General features: G+C 39.5%; 1 protein-coding gene across 4 annotated transcripts in view; it reads left to right on the plus strand.

Annotated features, from left to right (window-relative positions):
* Positions 1–18,414, plus strand: part of NFYC (nuclear transcription factor Y subunit gamma) — a 299,824-nt gene that overhangs the window by 278,922 nt on the left and 2,488 nt on the right. For all 4 annotated transcript variants that reach the window (XM_053707222.1, XM_053707224.1, XM_053707223.1 and 1 more), the window contains 2 exons: positions 8,963–9,121; positions 15,468–15,575. In XM_053707222.1, coding sequence (XP_053563197.1) covers positions 8,963–9,121; positions 15,468–15,575 — 267 coding nt within the window. The remainder of the gene's footprint in view (positions 1–8,962; positions 9,122–15,467; positions 15,576–18,414) is intronic.

Below are 18,414 nucleotides of genomic sequence, written 5' to 3' on the forward strand. Positions count from 1 at the left end.
TTATTTACAAGCTACTAAGGATTTTCGTCAAACATCTGCATTGTTTGTTGTCTACTCTGGACAGAGGAGAGGCCAAAAGGCTTCGGCATCTTCTCTTTCTTTTTGGCTGAGAAGCATAATCCGTTTTGCTTATGAGACTGCTGGCCAGCAGCCTCCTGAAAGAATTACAGCTCATTCCACTAGAGCGGTAGCTTCCACATGGGCTTTTAAAAATGAGGCCTCTGTTGAACAGATTTGTAAGGCGGCGACTTGGTCTTCGCTTCATACTTTTTCTAAATTCTACAAATTTGATACTTTTGCTTCCTCAGAGGCTATTTTTGGGAGAAAGGTCTTGCAGGCAGTGGTGCCTTCCGCTTAAGTTCCTGCCTTGTCTCTCCCTTCATCCATGTCCTAAAGCTTTGGTATTGGTATCCCACAAGTAATGGATGAACCCGTGGACTGGATACGCCTTACAAGAGAAAACAAAATTTATCCTTACCTGATAAATTTCTTTCTCTTGTGGTGTATCCAGTCCATGGCCCGCCCTGTCACTTTAAGGCAGGTGTTTTTTATTTTTAAGCTACAGTCACCACTGCACCCTATAGTTTCTCCTTTTTTCTTGCTTGTCTTCGGTCGAATGACTGGGAGTGGCAGTTAGGGGAGGAGCTATATAGACAGCTCTGCTGTGGGTGTCCTCTTGCAACTTCCTGTTGGGAAGGAGAATATCCCACAAGTAATGGATGAACCCGTGGACTGGATACACCACAAGAGAGAAATTTATCAGGTAAGCATAAATTTAGTTTTTCTTCCATTATTCAGATAGAGCATACAATTTTTAACAGCTTTGCAATTTACTTATATTATCATTTGTGCTTCATTCTCTTTGTATTCTTTGCTGATGGAGCAACAATGCACTTCTGGGAACTAGCTGAACATATCTAGTGAGTTAATCACAAGAGACAAATATGTGTAGCCACCAATCGCCAGCTTTCTCCCAGTAAGGCAGGATATATACAAATTATTTTTCAACATAGGATACCAATAGGAAAAAGTAAATTTGAAAATAGAAATTGTTTGTGTTTAAAATGACATGCCTTCTCTGAATCATACAAGTTTAAATTTGACTTTCATATCCCTTTTAAAGTAGATGTCTCTTTGTAAATATGTGCATGGAAAGCTGGTTCTAGCTTCATGGATAGTAGCTGATATTTGTCAGCTTAATTTTCAGAATAAGGATTCTCTTTTAATCTCTGTTTCACTAGAGAAAGCCGGTCTTTAGTGACCGTAAACAAGGCAGCATTTTTAGGATATCTACTTAAACAGGTTAATAATAGAGGTTGAAAGCATATAGGACAGTTTGTTTCATTGTAATTAAGAAACACTAGGCAGCAAATTTATACTTAAAGGGATATAAAATCCAATTTTTTTTCTTTCATGTTTCAGATAGAGCATGCAATTTTAAGAAATTTTCTAATTTACTCCTATTATCAATGTTTCTTCGTTCTCTTGCTATCTTTATATAAAACAAAATTTATGCTTACCTGATAAATTCCTTTCTCCTGTAGTGTGGTCAGTCCACGGGTCATCATTACTTCTGGGATATTAACTCCTCCCCAACAGGAAGTGCAAGAGGATTCACCCAGCAGAGCTGCTATATAGCTCCTCCCCTCTACGTCACCTCCAGTCATTCGACCAAGGACCAACGAGAAAGGAGAAGCCAAAGGGTGTAGTGGTGACTGGAGTATAATTCAAAAAAAATTTTTACCTGCCATAAAAAACAGGGCGGGCCGTGGACTGACCACACTACAGGAGAAAGGAATTTATCAGGTAAGCATAAATTTTGTTTTCTCCTGTTAAGTGTGGTCAGTCCACGGGTCATCATTACTTCTGGGATACCAAAGCTAAAGTACACAGATGACGGGAGGGACAGGCAGGCTCTTTATACGGAAGGAACCACTGCCTGAAGAACCTTTCTCCCAAAAACAGCCTCCGAAGAAGCAAAAGTGTCAAATTTGTAAAATTTGGAAAAAGTATGAAGAGAAGACCAAGTTGCAGCCTTGCAAATCTGTTCAACAGAAGCCTCATTCTTAAAGGCCCAAGTGGAAGCCACAGCTCTAGTAGAATGTGCTGTAATTCTTTCAGGAGGCTGCTGTCCAGCAGTCTCATAGGCTAACCGAATTATGCTACGAAGCCAAAAAGAGAGAGAGGTAGCCGAAGCTTTTTGACCTCTCCTCTGACCAGAATAAACGACAGAGAAGACGTTTGTCGAAAAATCCTTAGTTGCCTGTAGATAAAATTTCAGGGCACGGACTACATCTAGATTGTGTAGCAGACGTTCCTTCTTCGAAGAAGGATTAGGACACAAGGATGGAACCACAATCTCTTGATTGATATTCCTGTTAGTGACCACCTTAGGTAGGAACCCAGGTTTAGTACGCAGAACTACCTTGTCTGAATGAAAAATCAGATATGGAGAATCACAATGTAAGGCGGATAACTCAGAGACTCTTCGAGCCGAGGAAATCGCCATTAAAAATAGAACTTTCCAAGATAACAGCTTGATATCAATGGAATGAAGGGGTTCAAACGGAACACCCTGTAAAACATTAAGAACTAAGTTCAAACTCCATGGTGGAGCAACATTTTTAAACACAGGCTTGATCCTAGCTAAAGCCTGACAAAAAGCTTGAACGTCCGGAACTTCTGACAGACGTTTGTGTAAAAGAATGGACAGAGCTGAAATCTGTCCCTTTAAGGAACTAGCGGATAAACCCTTTTCTAAACCTTCTTGTAGAAAAGACAATATCCTCGGAATCCTAACCTTACTCCATGAGTAACTCTTGGATTCGCACCAATATAAGTATTTGCGCCATATCTTATGATAAATCTTTCTGGTAACAGGCTTCCTAGCCTGTATTAAGGTATCAATAACTGACTCAGAAAAACCACGTTTTGATAAAATCAAGCGTTCAATTTCCAAGCAGTCAGCTTCAGAGAAATTAGATTTTGATGTTTGAAGGGACCCTGGATCAGAAGGTCCTGTTTCAGAGGTAGAGACCAAGGTGGACAGGATGACATGTCCACTAGATCTGCATACCAAGTCCTGCGTGGCCATGCAGGCGCTATTAGAATCACTGATGCTCTCTCCTGTTTGATTCTGGCAATCAATCGAGGAAGCATCGGGAAGGGTGGAAACACATAAGCCATCCCGAAGGTCCAAGGTGCTGTCAAAGCATCTATCAGAACCGCTCCCGGATCCCTGGATCTGGACCCGTAACGAGGAAGCTTGGCATTCTGTCGAGACGCCATGAGATCTATCTCTGGTTTGCCCCAACGTCGAAGTATTATGGGCAAAGACCTCCGGATGAAGTTCCCACTCCCCCGGATGAAAAGTCTGACGACTTAAGAAATCCGCCTCCCAGTTCTCCACTCCCGGGATGTGGATTGCTGACAGGTGGCAAGAGTGAGACTCTGCCCAGCGAATTATCTTTGATACTTCCATCATTGCTAGGGAGCTTCTTGTCCCTCCCTGATGGTTGATGTAAGCTACAGTCGTGATGTTGTCCGACTGAAACCTGATGAACCCCCGAGTTGTTAACTGGGGCCAAGCCAGAAGGGCATTGAGAACTGCTCTCAATTCCAGAATGTTTATTGGTAGGAGACTCTCCTCCTGATTCCATAGTCCCTGAGCCTTCAGAGAATTCCAGACAGCGCCCCAACCTAGTAGGCTGGCGTCTGTTGTTACAATTGTCCAGTCCGGCCTGCTAAATGGCATCCCCCTGGACAGATGTGGCCGAGAAAGCCACCATAGAAGAGAATTTCTGGTCTCTTGATCCAGATTCAGAGTAGGGGACAAGTCTGAGTAATCCCCATTCCACTGACTTAGCATGCACAATTGCAGCGGTCTGAGATGTAGGCGTGCAAAGGGTACTATGTCCATTGCCGCTACCATTAAGCCGATCACCTCCATGCATTGAGCTACTGACGGGTGTTGAATGGAATGAAGGACACGGCATGCATTTTGAAGCTTTGTTAACCTGTCTTCTGTCAGGTAAATCTTCATTTCTACAGAATCTATCAGAGTCCCCAAGAAGGGAACTCTTGTGAGTGGAAAGAGAGAACTCTTCTTTTCGTTCATCTTCCATCCATGCGACCTTAGAAATGCCAGTACTAACTCTGTATGAGACTTGGCAGTTTGAAAGCTTGACGCTTGTATCAGAATGTCGTCTAGGTACGGAGCTACCGAAATTCCTCGCGGTCTTAGTACCGCCAGAAGAGCACCCAGAACCTTTGTGAAGATTCTTGGAGCCGTAGCCAATCCAAATGGAAGAGCTACAAACTGGTAATGCCTGTCTAGAAAGGCAAACCTTAGATACCGGTAATGATCTTTGTGAATCGGTATGTGAAGGTAAGCATCCTTTAAATCCACTGTGGTCATGTACTGACCCTTTTGGATCATGGGTAAAATTGTCCGAATAGTTTCCATTTTGAACGATGGAACTCTTAGGAATTTGTTTAGGATCTTTAAATCCAAGATTGGCCTGAAAGTTCCCTCTTTTTTGGGAACCACAAACAGATTTGAGTAAAACCCTTGTCCTTGTTCCGACCGCGGAACCGGATGGATCACTCCCATTAATAAAAGATCTTGTACGCAGCGTAGAAACGCCTCTTTCTTTATTTGGTTTGTTGACAACCTTGACAGATGAAATCTCCCTCTTGGGGGAGAGGATTTGAAGTCCAGAAGGTATCCCTGAGATATGATCTCTAACGCCCAGGGATCCTGGACATCTCTTGCCCAAGCCTGGGCGAAGAGAGAAAGTCTGCCCCCCACTAGATCCGTTCCCGGATCGGGGGCCCTCGATTCATGCTGTCTTAGGGGCAGCAGCAGGTTTCCTGGCCTGCTTGCCCTTGTTCCAGGACTGGTTAGGTCTCCAGCCTTGTCTGTACCGAGCAACAGCTCCTTCCTGTTTTGGTACAGAAGAAGTTGATGCTGCTCCTGCTTTGAAATTACGAAAGGAACGAAAATTAGACTGTCTAGCCTTAGGCTTGGCTCTGTCTTGAGGCAGGGCATGGCCTTTACCCCCTGTAATGTCAGCGATAATTTCTTTCAACCCGGGCCCGAATAAGGTCTGCCCTTTGAAAGGAATATTAAGCAATTTAGATTTAGAAGTAACATCAGCTGACCAGGATTTTAGCCACAGTGCTCTGCGCGCCTGAATGGCGAATCCGGAATTCTTAGCCGTAAGTTTAGTTAAATGTACTACGGCATCCGAAATAAATGAGTTAGCTAACTTAAGGGCTTTAAGCTTGTGTGTAATCTCATCTAATGGAGCTGATTCAAGTGTCTCTTCCAGAGACTCAAACCAAAATGCTGCTGCAGCTGTAACAGGCGCAATGCATGCAAGAGGTTGCAATATAAAACCTTGTTGAACAAACATTTTCTTAAGGTAACCCTCTAACTTTTTATCCATTGGATCTGAAAAGGCACAGCTATCCTCCACCGGGATAGTGGTACGCTTAGCTAAAGTAGAAACTGCTCCCTCCACCTTAGGGACCGTTTGCCATAAGTCCCGTGTGGTGGCGTCTATTGGAAACATCTTTCTGAATATTGGAGGGGGTGAGAACGGCACACCGGGTCTATCCCACTCCTTAGTAACAATTTCAGTAAGTCTCTTAGGTATAGGGAAAACGTCAGTACTCGACGGTACCGCAAAATATTTATCCAACCTACACAATTTCTCTGGTATTGCAACTGTGTTACAATCATTCAGAGCCGCTAACACCTCCCCTAGTAATACACGGAGGTTTTCCAGCTTAAATTTAAAATTTGAAATATCTGAATCCAGTCTGTTTGGATCAGAACCGTCACCCGCAGAATGAAGCTCTCCGTCCTCATGTTCTGCAAATTGTGACGCAGTATCTGACATGGCCCTAATATTATCAGCGCACTCTGTTCTCACCACAGAGTGATCACGCTTACCTCTTAGTTCTGGTAATTTAGCCAAAACTTCAGTCATAACAGTAGCCATATCCTGTAATGTGATTTGTAATGGCCGCCCAGATGTACTCGGCGCTACAATATCACGCACCTCCCGAGCGGGAGATGCAGGTACTGACACGTGAGGCGAGTTAGTCGGCATAACTCTCCCCTCGTTGTTTGGTGAAATATGTTCAATTTGTACAGATTGACTTTTATTTAAAGTAGCATCAATGCAGTTAGTACATAAATTTCTATTGGGCTCCACTTTGGCTTTAGCACATATAGCACAGATATCTTCCTCTGAATCAGACATGTTTAACACACTAGCAAATAAACTAGCAACTTGGAAATACTTTTCAAGTAATTTACTATAATATGCAAAACGTACTGTGCCTATAAGAAGCACAGAAAAAGTTATGACAGTTGAAAATTGATAAACTGAAAAGTTATAGCATCAAATCTTTGTAAAAAACACACTTTTAGCAAAGGATTGCTCCCATTAGCAAAGAATAATTAACCCTGATAGCAGAAAAAAAAAAAAAATACAGAAATAAACGTTTTTTTTTATCACAGTCAACTACAATCTCACAGCTCTGCTGTGAGTGATTACCTCCCTCAAAACAAGTTTTGAAGACCCCTGAGTTCTGTAGAGATGAACCGGATCATGCAGGGAAGACAATAAACTTCTGACTGAATTTTTTGATGCGTAGCAAAAGCGCCAAAAAAGGCCCCTCCCCCTCATACACAACAGTGAGAGAGATCAGTAAACTGTCATAAATTAAATAAAAACGACTGCCAAGTGGAAAAAATAGTGCCCAAAACATTTTTCACCCAGTACCTCAGAAAATTAAACGATTTTACATGCCAGCAAAAAACGTTTAACATAAATAAATTAAGTGTTATTAAAAAGCCTGTTGCTAGTCCCTGCAAATTAGGCTAAAGTCTTATGCATACAGTATAATTCCAGTGAAGTGCCATTCCCCAGAATACTGAAGTGTAAAATATACATACATGACAGCCTGATACCAGTTGCTGCTACTGCATTTAAGGCTGAGTTTACATTATATCGGTATGGCAGAATTTTCTCATCAATTCCATTGTCAGAAAATAATAAGCTGCTACATACCTCTTGCAGATTAATCTGCCCGCTGTCCCCTGATCTGAAGTTTACCTCTCCTCAGATGGCCGAGAAACAGCAATATGATCTTAACTACTCCGGCTAAAATCATAGAAAAAACTCGGGTAGATTCTTCTTCAAATTCTACCAGAGAAGGAATAACACACTCCGGTGCTATTATAAAATAACAAACTTTTGATTGAAGGTATAAAACTAAGTATAATCACCACAGTCCTCTCACACATCCTATCTATTCGTTGGGTGCAAGAGAATGACTGGAGGTGACGTAGAGGGGAGGAGCTATATAGCAGCTCTGGTGGGTGAATCCTCTTGCACTTCCTGTTGGGGAGGAGTTAATATCCCAGAAGTAATGATGACCCGTGGACTGACCACACTTAACAGGAGAAAAAAGAAGGCATCTAAGCTTTTTTCTTGGTTCAGACTCTGGACAGCAGTTTTTGATTGGTGGATGAATTTATCCACCAATAAGCAAGGACAATCTAGGTTGTTCACCAAAAATGGGCCGGCATCTAAACTTACATTCTTGCATTTCAAATAGATTCCAAGAGAATGAAGAAAATTTGATAATAGGAGTAAATTAGAAAGTCGCTTAAAATGTCATGCTCTATCTGAATCACAAAAGAAAAAAATTGGGTTCAGTGTCCCTTTAAGTTCTAAAATGGTAGCTCCCTTATTTCTCTAAAATTTACCAGTAACTGTTCACAATTATCGACAGTACATGGAGCCTAACCAGCATGTGTCTTGGTGCCATGTAACTGCAAAGCTTTAGACAGTATGCATTTTATGTATGAACATTTGTTTGATACTTGCCTGTTGATCTCTGGAAGCTGCTCAGCCAAGTCTGCATACCTGTGTACTCTATTAATCTGGTTTAACTAAAATGAAATCTAGTTACTCTCTTGCGTCAGCCTTTGTCACTTCAGCTTTTCTGCAATAGCATTTCTGAAGTATGGCATGTGCAGCAGAGGTCCTCTGATCATTGAGCCCTTATTGGGTTTCATCCTTTCCATCTTACTAGCTATCTGAAGACAGAATAGTTCACTAGTGTTTCAATTACATGTTCCTGCCTCTATCACCTGCAGTGTCTCAGCCTAACCTAACCTGAATCATGATCTCTGTGATTAGTACAATTTTATTTTTTGGGTGGTGTATAGGGTTCATTTTGTGGGGTAGGAGGGTTGAGGGAATTAGTGTTAGGTAGTAAAAAAAAAAAATCGGATAATATGCAGAAGAGGCTTCCACCAATCTCAGTCGAAAAATTGGGTACCCCAAAGTTAACCAAACCTGTTTCTTACTGACATGTTTGAGAACATAGCTACTCAAACACATTTATATGCCAGCCAGTATCTGTTGGTTAAAACAAGTTCATGCAACGTTGAGAAAAACACCTGGCATTCCACTTTCCACAGAAATGAAAATATTTTGGGCACTGGCCTTGGTAATGGGTATAGTGGAAAAAAAACCTGCATATGTTTTCAACTGGCACCAGCACCCAATCCTGGCTTCCTCTCTTTTTCTCCAGGGATTATGAAGAGGGATATATATGAATAACTGCTGTGTTTTCTGCATTTTAATGATAATGCCCAGTGCCCCTAGAAATGACACCTTGCATGACTAGCAACACTTCTCTAAAAAAAAAAATCAGAAAATTACACCCCTGTCCAGAATATCTGTGTAGATTGCATTTAAAGCGATATATCCCATCTAACCGTTTATGCTATGGAATCCATTTTTATAAATTGTGCGAATGCACTACTGGTTATACCTGGTTATTCTTTGTGTCCCTTTTATTTTAGGTTTATCTTGTTTGTGTCCCCTCTGTAATTCTGTACTTTTTTACACTTGTTTTTTTCTTTCCTATATAGAGCACCCCAGTCACCATGCAAGTAGGAGAAGGACAACAGGTACAGATAGTACAAGCCCAGCCACAGGGGCAGAGCCAGCAAGGACAAAGTGGTACAGGACAGACCATGCAAGTCATGCAACAAATTATCACCAATACAGGAGAAATACAGCAGATTCCGGTATGTATATCAAACATTGCAGTAGTCTTTTTAGTTATAGATTAGTTTGACTTTTTTCTTCTACCCATTAAAATGCTTGTTTCTTTCATGTAATTAACAAGAGTCCATGAGCTAGTGACGTATGGGATATACATTCCTACCAGGAGGGGCAAAGTTTCCCAAACCTTAAAATGCCTATAAATACACCCCTCACCACACCCACAAATCAGTTTTACAAACTTTGCCTCCAAGGGAGGTGGTGAAGTAAGTTTGTGCTAGATTCTACGTTGATATGCGCTCCGCAGCAAGTTGGAGCCCGGTTTTCCTCTCAGCGTGCAGTGAATGTCAGAGGGATGTGAGGAGAGTATTGCCTATTGAATGCAGTGATCTCCTTCTACGGGGTCTATTTCATAAGGTTCTCTGTTATCGGTCGTAGAGATTCATCTCTTACCTCCCTTTTCAGATCGACGATATACTCTTATATTTACCATTTCCTCTACTGATTCTCGTTTCAGTACTGGTTTGGCTTTCTACAAACATGTAGATGAGTGTCCTGGGGTAAGTAAGTCTTATTTTCTGTGACACTCTAAGCTATGGTTGGGCACTTTATTTATAAAGTTCTAAATATATGTATTCAAACATTTATTTGCCTTGACTCAGAATGTTCAACTTTCCTTATTTCCAGACAGTCAGTTTCATATTTGGGATTATGCTTTAATTATCATATTTTTCTTACCTCAAAAATTTGACTTTTTTCCCTGTGGGCTGTTAGGCTCGCGGGGGCTGAAAATGCTTCATTTTATTGCGTCATTCTTGGCGCGGACTTTTTTGGCGCAAAAATTCATTTCCGTTTCCGGCGTCATACGTGTCGCCGGAAGTTGCGTCATTTTTGACGTTATTTTGCGCCAAAAATGTCGGCGTTCCGGATGTGGCGTCATTTTTGGCGCCAAAAGCATTTAGGCGCCAAATAATGTGGGCGTCTTATTTGGCGCCAAAAAATATGGGCGTCGCTTTTGTCTCCACATTATTTCAGTCTCATTTTTCATTTGCTTCTGGTTGCTAGAAGCTTGATGTTTGGCATTTTTTTCCCATTCCTGAAACTGTCTTATAAGGAATTTGATCTATTTTGCTTTATATGTTGTTTTTTCTCTTACATATTGCAAGATGTCTCACGTTGCATCTGAGCCAGAAGATACTACAGGAAAACCTCTGCCTGCTGGATCTACCAAAGCTAAGTGTATCTGCTGTAAACTTTTGGTAGCTATTCCTCCAGCTGTTGTTTGTATTAAATGTCATGACAAACTTGTTAATGCAGATAATATTTCCTTTAGTGATGTACCATTGCCTGTTGCAGTTCCCTCAACATCTAAGGTGCAGAATGTTCCTGATAACATAAGAGATTTTGTTTCTGAATCCATAAAGAAGGCTTTGTCTGTTATTTCTCCTTCTAGTAAACGTAAAAAGTCTTTTAAATCTTCTCTCTCTACAGATGAATTTTTAAATGAACACCATCATTCTGATTCTTTGGACTCTTCTGGTTCAGAGGATTCTGTCTCAGAGATTGATGCTGATAAATCTTCATATTTATTTAAGATGGAATTTATTCGCTCTTTACTTAAAGAAGTACTAATTGCTTTAGAAATAGAGGATTCTAGTCCTCTTGATACTAATTCTATACGTTTGGATAAGGTTTTTAAAGCTCCTGCGGTTATTCCAGAAGTCTTTCCTGTTCCTAATGCTATTTCTGCAGTAATTGCTAAGGAATGGGATAGATTGGGTATTTCATTTACTCCTTCTAAACGTTTTAAGCAATTATATCCTGTTCCGCCTGACAGATTAGAATTTTGGGACAAAATCCCTAAAGTTGATGGGGCTATTTCTACCCTTGCTAAACGTACTACCATTCCTACATCAGATGGTACCTCGTTTAAGGATCCTTTAGATAGAAAAATTGAATCTTTTCTAAGAAAAGCTTATCTATGTTCAGGTAATCTTCTTAGACCTGCTATATCATTGGCTGATGTTGCTGCAGCTTCAACTTTTTGGTTGGAAACTCTAGCGCAACAAGTAACAAATCGTGATTCTCATGATATTATTATTCTTCTCCAGCATGCTAATAATTTCATCTGTGATGCCATTTTTGATATTATTAGAGTTGATGTTAGATTTATGTCTCTGGCTATCTTAGCCAGAAGAGCTTTATGGCTTAAGACTTGGAATGCTGATATGGCTTCTAAATCAACTCTACTTTCCATTTCTTTCCAGGGAAACAAATTATTTGGTTCTCAGTTGGATTCTATTATTTCAACTGTTACTGGTGGGAAAGGAACTTTTTTACCACAGGATAAAAAGTCTAAAGGTAAAAACAGGGCTAACAATCGTTTTCGTTCCTTTCGTTTCAACAAAGAACAAAAGCCTGATCCTTCGTCCTCAGGAGCAGTTTCAGTTTGGAAACCATCTCCAGTCTGGAATAAATCCAAGCCTGCTAGAAAGGCAAAGCCTGCTTCTAAGTTCACATGAAGGTACGGCCCTCATTCCAGTTCAGCTGGTAGGGGGCAGGTTACGTTTTTTCAAAGAAATTTGGATCAATTCTGTTCACAATCTTTGGATTCAGAACATTGTTTCAGAAGGGTACAGAATTGGTTTCAAGATGAGACCTCCTGCAAAGAGATTTTTTCTTTCCCATGTCCCAGTAAATCCAGTGAAAGCTCAAGCATTTCTGAATTGTGTTTCAGATCTAGAGTTGGCTGGAGTAATTATGCCAGTTCCAGTTCCGGAACAGGGGATGGGGTTTTATTCAAATCTCTTCATTGTACCAAAGAAGGAGAATTCCTTCAGACCAGTTCTGGATCTAAAATTATTGAATCGTTATGTAAGGATACCAACGTTCAAGATGGTAACTATAAGGACTATATTGCCTTTTGTTCAGCAAGGGAATTATATGTCCACAATAGATTTACAGGATGCATATCTGCATATTCCGATTCATCCAGATCATTATCAGTTCCTGAGATTCTCTTTTCTAGACAAGCATTACCAATTTGTGGCTCTACCGTTTGGCCTTGCTACAGCTCCAAGAATTTTCACAAAGATTCTCGGTGCCCTTCTGTCTGTAATCAGAGAACAGGGTATTGTGGTATTTCCTTATTTGGACGATATCTTGGTACTTGCTCCGTCTTTACATTTAGCAGAGTCTCATACGAATCGACTTGTGTTGTTTCTTCAAGATCATGGTTGGAGGATCAATTTACCAAAAAGTTCTTTGATTCCTCAAACAAGGGTAACCTTTCTGGGTTTCCAGATAGATTCAGTGTCCATGACTTTGTCTTTAACAGACAAGAGACGTCTAAAATTGATTACAGCCTGTCGAAACCTTCAGTCTCAATCATTCCCTTCGGTAGCCTTATGCATGGAAATTCTAGGTCTTATGACTGCTGCATCGGACACGATCCCCTTTGCTCGTTTTCACATGCGACCTCTTCAGCTCTGTATGCTGAACCAATGGTGCAGGGATTACACGAAGATATATCAATTAATATCTTTAAAACCGATTGTTCGGCACTCTCTAACGTGGTGGACAGATCACCATCGTTTAATTCAGGGGGCTTCTTTTGTTCTTCCGACCTGGACTGTAATTTCAACAGATGCAAGTCTCACAGGTTGGGGAGCTGTGTGGGGATCTCTGACGGCACAAGGAGTTTGGGAATCTCAGGAGGTGAGATTACCGATCAATATCTTGGAACTCCGTGCAGTTTTCAGAGCTCTTCAGTTTTGGCCTCTTCTGAAGAGAGAATCGTTCATTTGTTTTCAGACAGACAATGTCACAACTGTGGCATACATCAATCATCAAGGAGGGACTCACAGCCCTCTGGCTATGAAAGAAGTATCTCGAATTTTGGTTTGGGCGGAATCCAGCTCCTGTCTAATCTCTGCGGTTCATATCCCAGGTGTAGACAATTGGGAAGCGGATTATCTCAGTCGCCAAACATTGCATCCGGGCGAATGGTCTCTTCACCCAGAGGTATTTCTTCAGATTGTTCAAATGTGGGGGCTCCCAGAGATAGATCTGATGGCCTCTCATCTAAACAAAAAACTTCCCAGGTATCTGTCCAGATCCCGGGATCCTCAGGCGGAGGCAGTGGATGCATTATCACTTCCTTGGAAGTATCATCCTGCCTATATCTTTCCGCCTCTAGTTCTTCTTCCAAGAGTAATCTCCAAGATTCTGAGGGAATGCTCGTTTGTTCTGCTAATAGCTCCGGCATGGCCTCACAGGTTTTGGTATGCGGATCTTGTCCGGATGGCATCTTGCCAACCATGGACTCTTCCGTTAAGACCAGACCTTCTGTCTCAAGGTCCTTTTTTCCATCCGGATCTGAAATCCTTAAATTTAAAGGTATGGAGATTGAACGCTTGATTCTTGGTCATAGAGGTTTCTCTGACTCCGTGATTAATACTATGTTACAGGCTCGTAAATCTGTATCTCGAGAGTTATATTATAGAGTCTGGAAGACTTATATTTCTTGGTGTCTTTCTCATCATTTTTCTTGGCATTCTTTTAGAATACCGAGAATTTTACAGTTTCTTCAGGATGGTTTAGATAAGGGTTTGTCCGCGAGTTCTTTGAAAGGACAAATCTCCGCTCTTTCTGTTCTTTTTCACAGAAAGATTGCTATTCTTCCTGATATTCATTGTTTTGTACAAGCTTTGGTTCGTATAAAACCTGTCATTAAGTCAATTTCTCCTCCATGGAGTTTGAATTTGGTTTTGGGAGCTCTTCAAGCTCCTCCGTTTGAACCTATGCATTCATTGGACATTAAATTACTTTCTTGGAAAGTTTTGTTCCTTTTGGCCATCTCTTCTGCTAGAAGAGTTTCTGAATTATCTGCTCTTTCGTGTGAGTCTCCTTTTCTGATTTTTCATCAGGATAAGGCGGTGTTGCGAACTTCTTTTGAATTTTTACCTAAAGTTGTGAATTCCAACAACATTAGTAGAGAAATTGTGGTTCCTTCATTATGTCCTAATCCTAAGATTTCTAAGGAGAAATCATTGCATTCTTTGGATGTTGTTAGAGCTTTGAAATATTATGTTGAAGCTACGAAATCTTTCCGTAAGACTTCTAGTCTATTTGTTATCTTTTCCGGTTCTAGGAAAGGCCAGAAAGCTTCTGCCATTTCTTTGGCATCTTGGTTGAAATCTTTAATTCATCTTGCCTATGTTGAGTCGGGTAAAATTCCGCCTCAAAGAATTACAGCTCATTCTACTAGGTCAGTTTCTACTTCCTGGGCGTTTAGGAATGAAGCTTCGGTTGACCAGATCTGCAAAGCAGCAACTTGGTCCTCTTTGCATACTTTTACTAAATTCTACCATTTTGATGTATTTTCTTCTTCTGAAGCAGTTTTTGGTAGAAAAGTTCTTCAGGCAGCGGTTTCAGTTTGAATCTTCTGCTTATGTTTTTTGTTAAACTTTATTTTGGGTGTGGATTATTTTCAGCAGGAATTGGCTGTCTTTATTTTATCCCTCCCTCTCTAGTGACTCTTGTGTGGAAAGATCCACATCTTGGGTAGTCATTATCCCATACGTCACTAGCTCATGGACTCTTGTTAATTACATGAAAGAAAACATAATTTATGTAAGAACTTACCTGATAAATTCATTTCTTTCATATTAACAAGAGTCCATGAGGCCCACCCCTTTTTTGTGGTGGTTATGATTTTTTTGTATAAAGCACAATTATTCCAATTCCTTATTTTATATGCTTCGCACTTTTTTTCTTATCACCCCACTTCTTGGCTATTCGTTAAACTGATTTGTGGGTGTGGTGAGGGGTGTATTTATAGGCATTTTAAGGTTTGGGAAACTTTGCCCCTCCTGGTAGGAATGTATATCCCATACGTCACTAGCTCATGGACTCTTGTTAATATGAAAGAAATGAATTTATCAGGTAAGTTCTTACATAAATTATGTTTTTTCTGAAATTGAATCATTAAGTGTAACATACTTTTGGCTTAAATCTGTAGATAAATGGTCATCATACTGCACATACTGATCCGAAAGTAAATTGTAACATTTGACACTTAAATATAAGAATTGCAGCTTCTCAAAATAAATGAGCATCCACAGTAAATTTTTGCAAATTCTTATACGCTCTATTTGTCTTTCATTTATATGCACTACTCTTGCACTTTTATTTTTATTATATTCAATTGTTGCTTTGATTATTTCACTAACAAGGGAATTTGATAATCCCTTCCGAGCCCCTTGCAATTATTTTTCTGATCACTCTGCAGTCAAATTGAAAAGAATACTAATTTTGTAATGTTTATTATTTCAACATTTTCTGTATCTTGATATTTTGTGGTTCTAGGTGCAACTGAATACAGGCCAACTACAATACATTCGCCTTGCACAGCCAGTGTCGGGAACACAAGTAGTACAAGGTCAAATTCAAACGTTAGCAGCCAATGCACAACAGGTATGCTATTGACTACAGCCGTTCTCTTAAAGTTATGTCAACATACTAAGCAACTAGTTTGCAAATGCCCGTGTTTTACATCAGTGTTTCTCAGCTCCAGCACTCAAGTACCCCTTACAGGCCAGATTTTCATAATAGCTGAACTAGAGCATGTGAAATAATCAGCTGATCAGTAACCATGGCTTTTAATCTGCTCTCACCCATCAGCTGATTATTTCACCGCTGGTTAATTTTTGAGCGCTAATTGCTCCCGCAAACTTGTGGTAGCAATAACCTGCTACTTGTATCTGCTGGTTATTTATCTCGTGCCCGGAAATGGGCAAATTTCCTAGTTTTGCGTGCGCGCGATGAATTGGTGCTCCAGTCCTTAGTGTCACTTATGGGTGTTTTGTAGTATTCTAAAAACAAGAAAAGAGGTAACAAAATATTGAGATAGATAGATATAGTTAGAGAGATAATTTTTATAATTTGATGTTCAAAATAGTATATTGATAAGCACTTTTGATATTGATATACATATGTAAAAATAAACATTTATTGCTTGGACAAACTTAAAGGACCATTAGATAAAGTGTTATTATTATCATTTATTTGTACAGAGCTGCACAATTCTGTAGCACTGGTAGAATTGCATAACTAACAAATGCATAGAAAAAAAAATCTACTTATTTAAAATTCAGTGTTATTGCATTGTATTTTTACTGACATTTATTTTTTCCACATGATTTGCGAAACTCCTGTACCATGTGACAGCCATCAACCTATCAAAGACTGGTATATGTATACACTATGCATATAAAAAGACAAAATTTGATAATGGAAATAAATTGAAAACCTCCATGCTCTTTGTGAATCATTAAAGTTTGTTTGACTTTAGCATCAGTTTAAAGGGCTATTAAAGTGACACTCAAGTCAAAATTAAACTTTCATGATTTAGATAGAGCAGGCAATTTTAAACAACTTTGTAATTTACTTCCTTTTACAAAATGTGCACAGTCTTTTTATATTTACACTATTTGAGTCACCAGCTCCTTCTGAGCATGTGGACAAATTCACAGAATATATATATATGTATATGCATTTTTGATTGGCTGATGGCTGTCACATGATACAGGGGTTTCGCAAATCATGTGGAAAAAATAAATGTCAGTAAAAATACAATGCAATAACACCGAATTTGAAAAAAGACAAAACTAAAATTTGTCATAAAAAAAATCTACTACCCATTTGAAGTTCAGACTGTGCTATTTCATTGTTTTTTATCATGCATCAGTTGATTATGCAAATCTACTGTATTTACTGATTCTTTACGTATAATAGAATTGCATATTAAACACATAATAGCACTTATTTAAAATTTCAAATGAGTAGGAGATTTTTTTTTTCTGGCAAATTTCAACATTTATTTCTTTCCACCACCCACCCCACCAAACCCTGTATCATGTGACTGCCATTAGCCAATTACATAATTCATGTACGTATATAATTTACACTCATACACATGCTCATTTGTTGTTGGTGCTTCAAAGTATGCATATCAAAAAGATTGTGCACATATTGATAATAGTACATTGGAAAAGTTTGGGTTTTTTTTTTTTTATTGCATACTCTTTCAGAATCGTGAAAGCTTAATTTTCACTTTAGTGTCAATGTGCATGACGTGCCCTTCTAAGCAAGCAGGGGGATCGTCGATCAAAGCTGTTTTCGCCCCCCCACCCCCACTACAGGTCTAGGATCGTTGGTAACCTAGTGTGTAGACAAGTCCCTCTTGTGAAGTAAAAAAAATATATATATATTAATTTTGTCTGTATAGGCATTTGATCACTTTGGTTAATAGTGAACAACTTGCAAAGAAACAAAAGCTGTTATTTCTATACTGAACAATGGGGCCTCTCTAATCTATATTGTAACCCCCAAATGCTCCTATTTAACATGTGGCTACCCATGATGAAAATTTAGAAAGGTGATCACAGTAACAGCAGTGGTCATTTGGCCATTTTCAGTACAGTATTTACTAAAATCAAAGAAAAAATATACTTTTTTTTTTCTCTCAGTGTTTTTTGTTTGCCGCAGCTATCTCATATGCCATGAATTATATATGTAATAATGGTATATTGTGAATTTGCTGGGCCTGCTGAAAAAACATTTTATAAATTGTGTGGTTCACTCACTGTAATTTGACTTAAGGTTTAAATGTAGGTAACAAAAAATCTAAAAATTGGCTCAGCGCTGGGTTAAAAAAAATGTAAAATTCTTAATAAAGATAAACTTTAATGCTTCAAAGATAATGGTTGAAAAGTATACCTACTTAGACTCAGAAGCTGTGGATTAGTGGCTGCACATATATGCTGCTTATCATTGGCCTTTAGCTAGCTCCCAGTAGTGCATTGCTGCTCCTTCAATAATGAATACCAAAAGAATTAACAAATTTGATACTAGAAGTAAATTGGAAAGTTGCTTAAAATTTATTATATATCTAAATTGTGAAAGAAAAATGTGTGGTTTCATATCCCTTTAACCCTACTCACCATCTTGGAGGAAAATGACTAGTATCCATTTATCAAAAAATTGCAGGTCTTAATTGATTTATTTTGTATTTTTAATTTTCTTTCTAATGGTAGTGAGAGTCCATAATCCTTACTCTTGGGATTACATCACCTGGCCACCAGGAGGAGGCAGACACCCTAAACCAGAGCTTAAATATCCCTCCCTGACCAAAAGGCAGATCAGGTGATCATTTGTTCCTTTCGTCAGAACAAGATTCAGCTTCACAAAAGAGTGAATTATCTACCTGGTGTCCAAACCAAGTTTGGACAAAGTCTAAACAACCCAAAAAGTT

This window comes from Bombina bombina, chromosome 3 (assembly GCF_027579735.1).
Source record: "Bombina bombina isolate aBomBom1 chromosome 3, aBomBom1.pri, whole genome shotgun sequence".
NCBI lineage: Eukaryota > Metazoa > Chordata > Amphibia > Anura > Bombinatoridae > Bombina > Bombina bombina.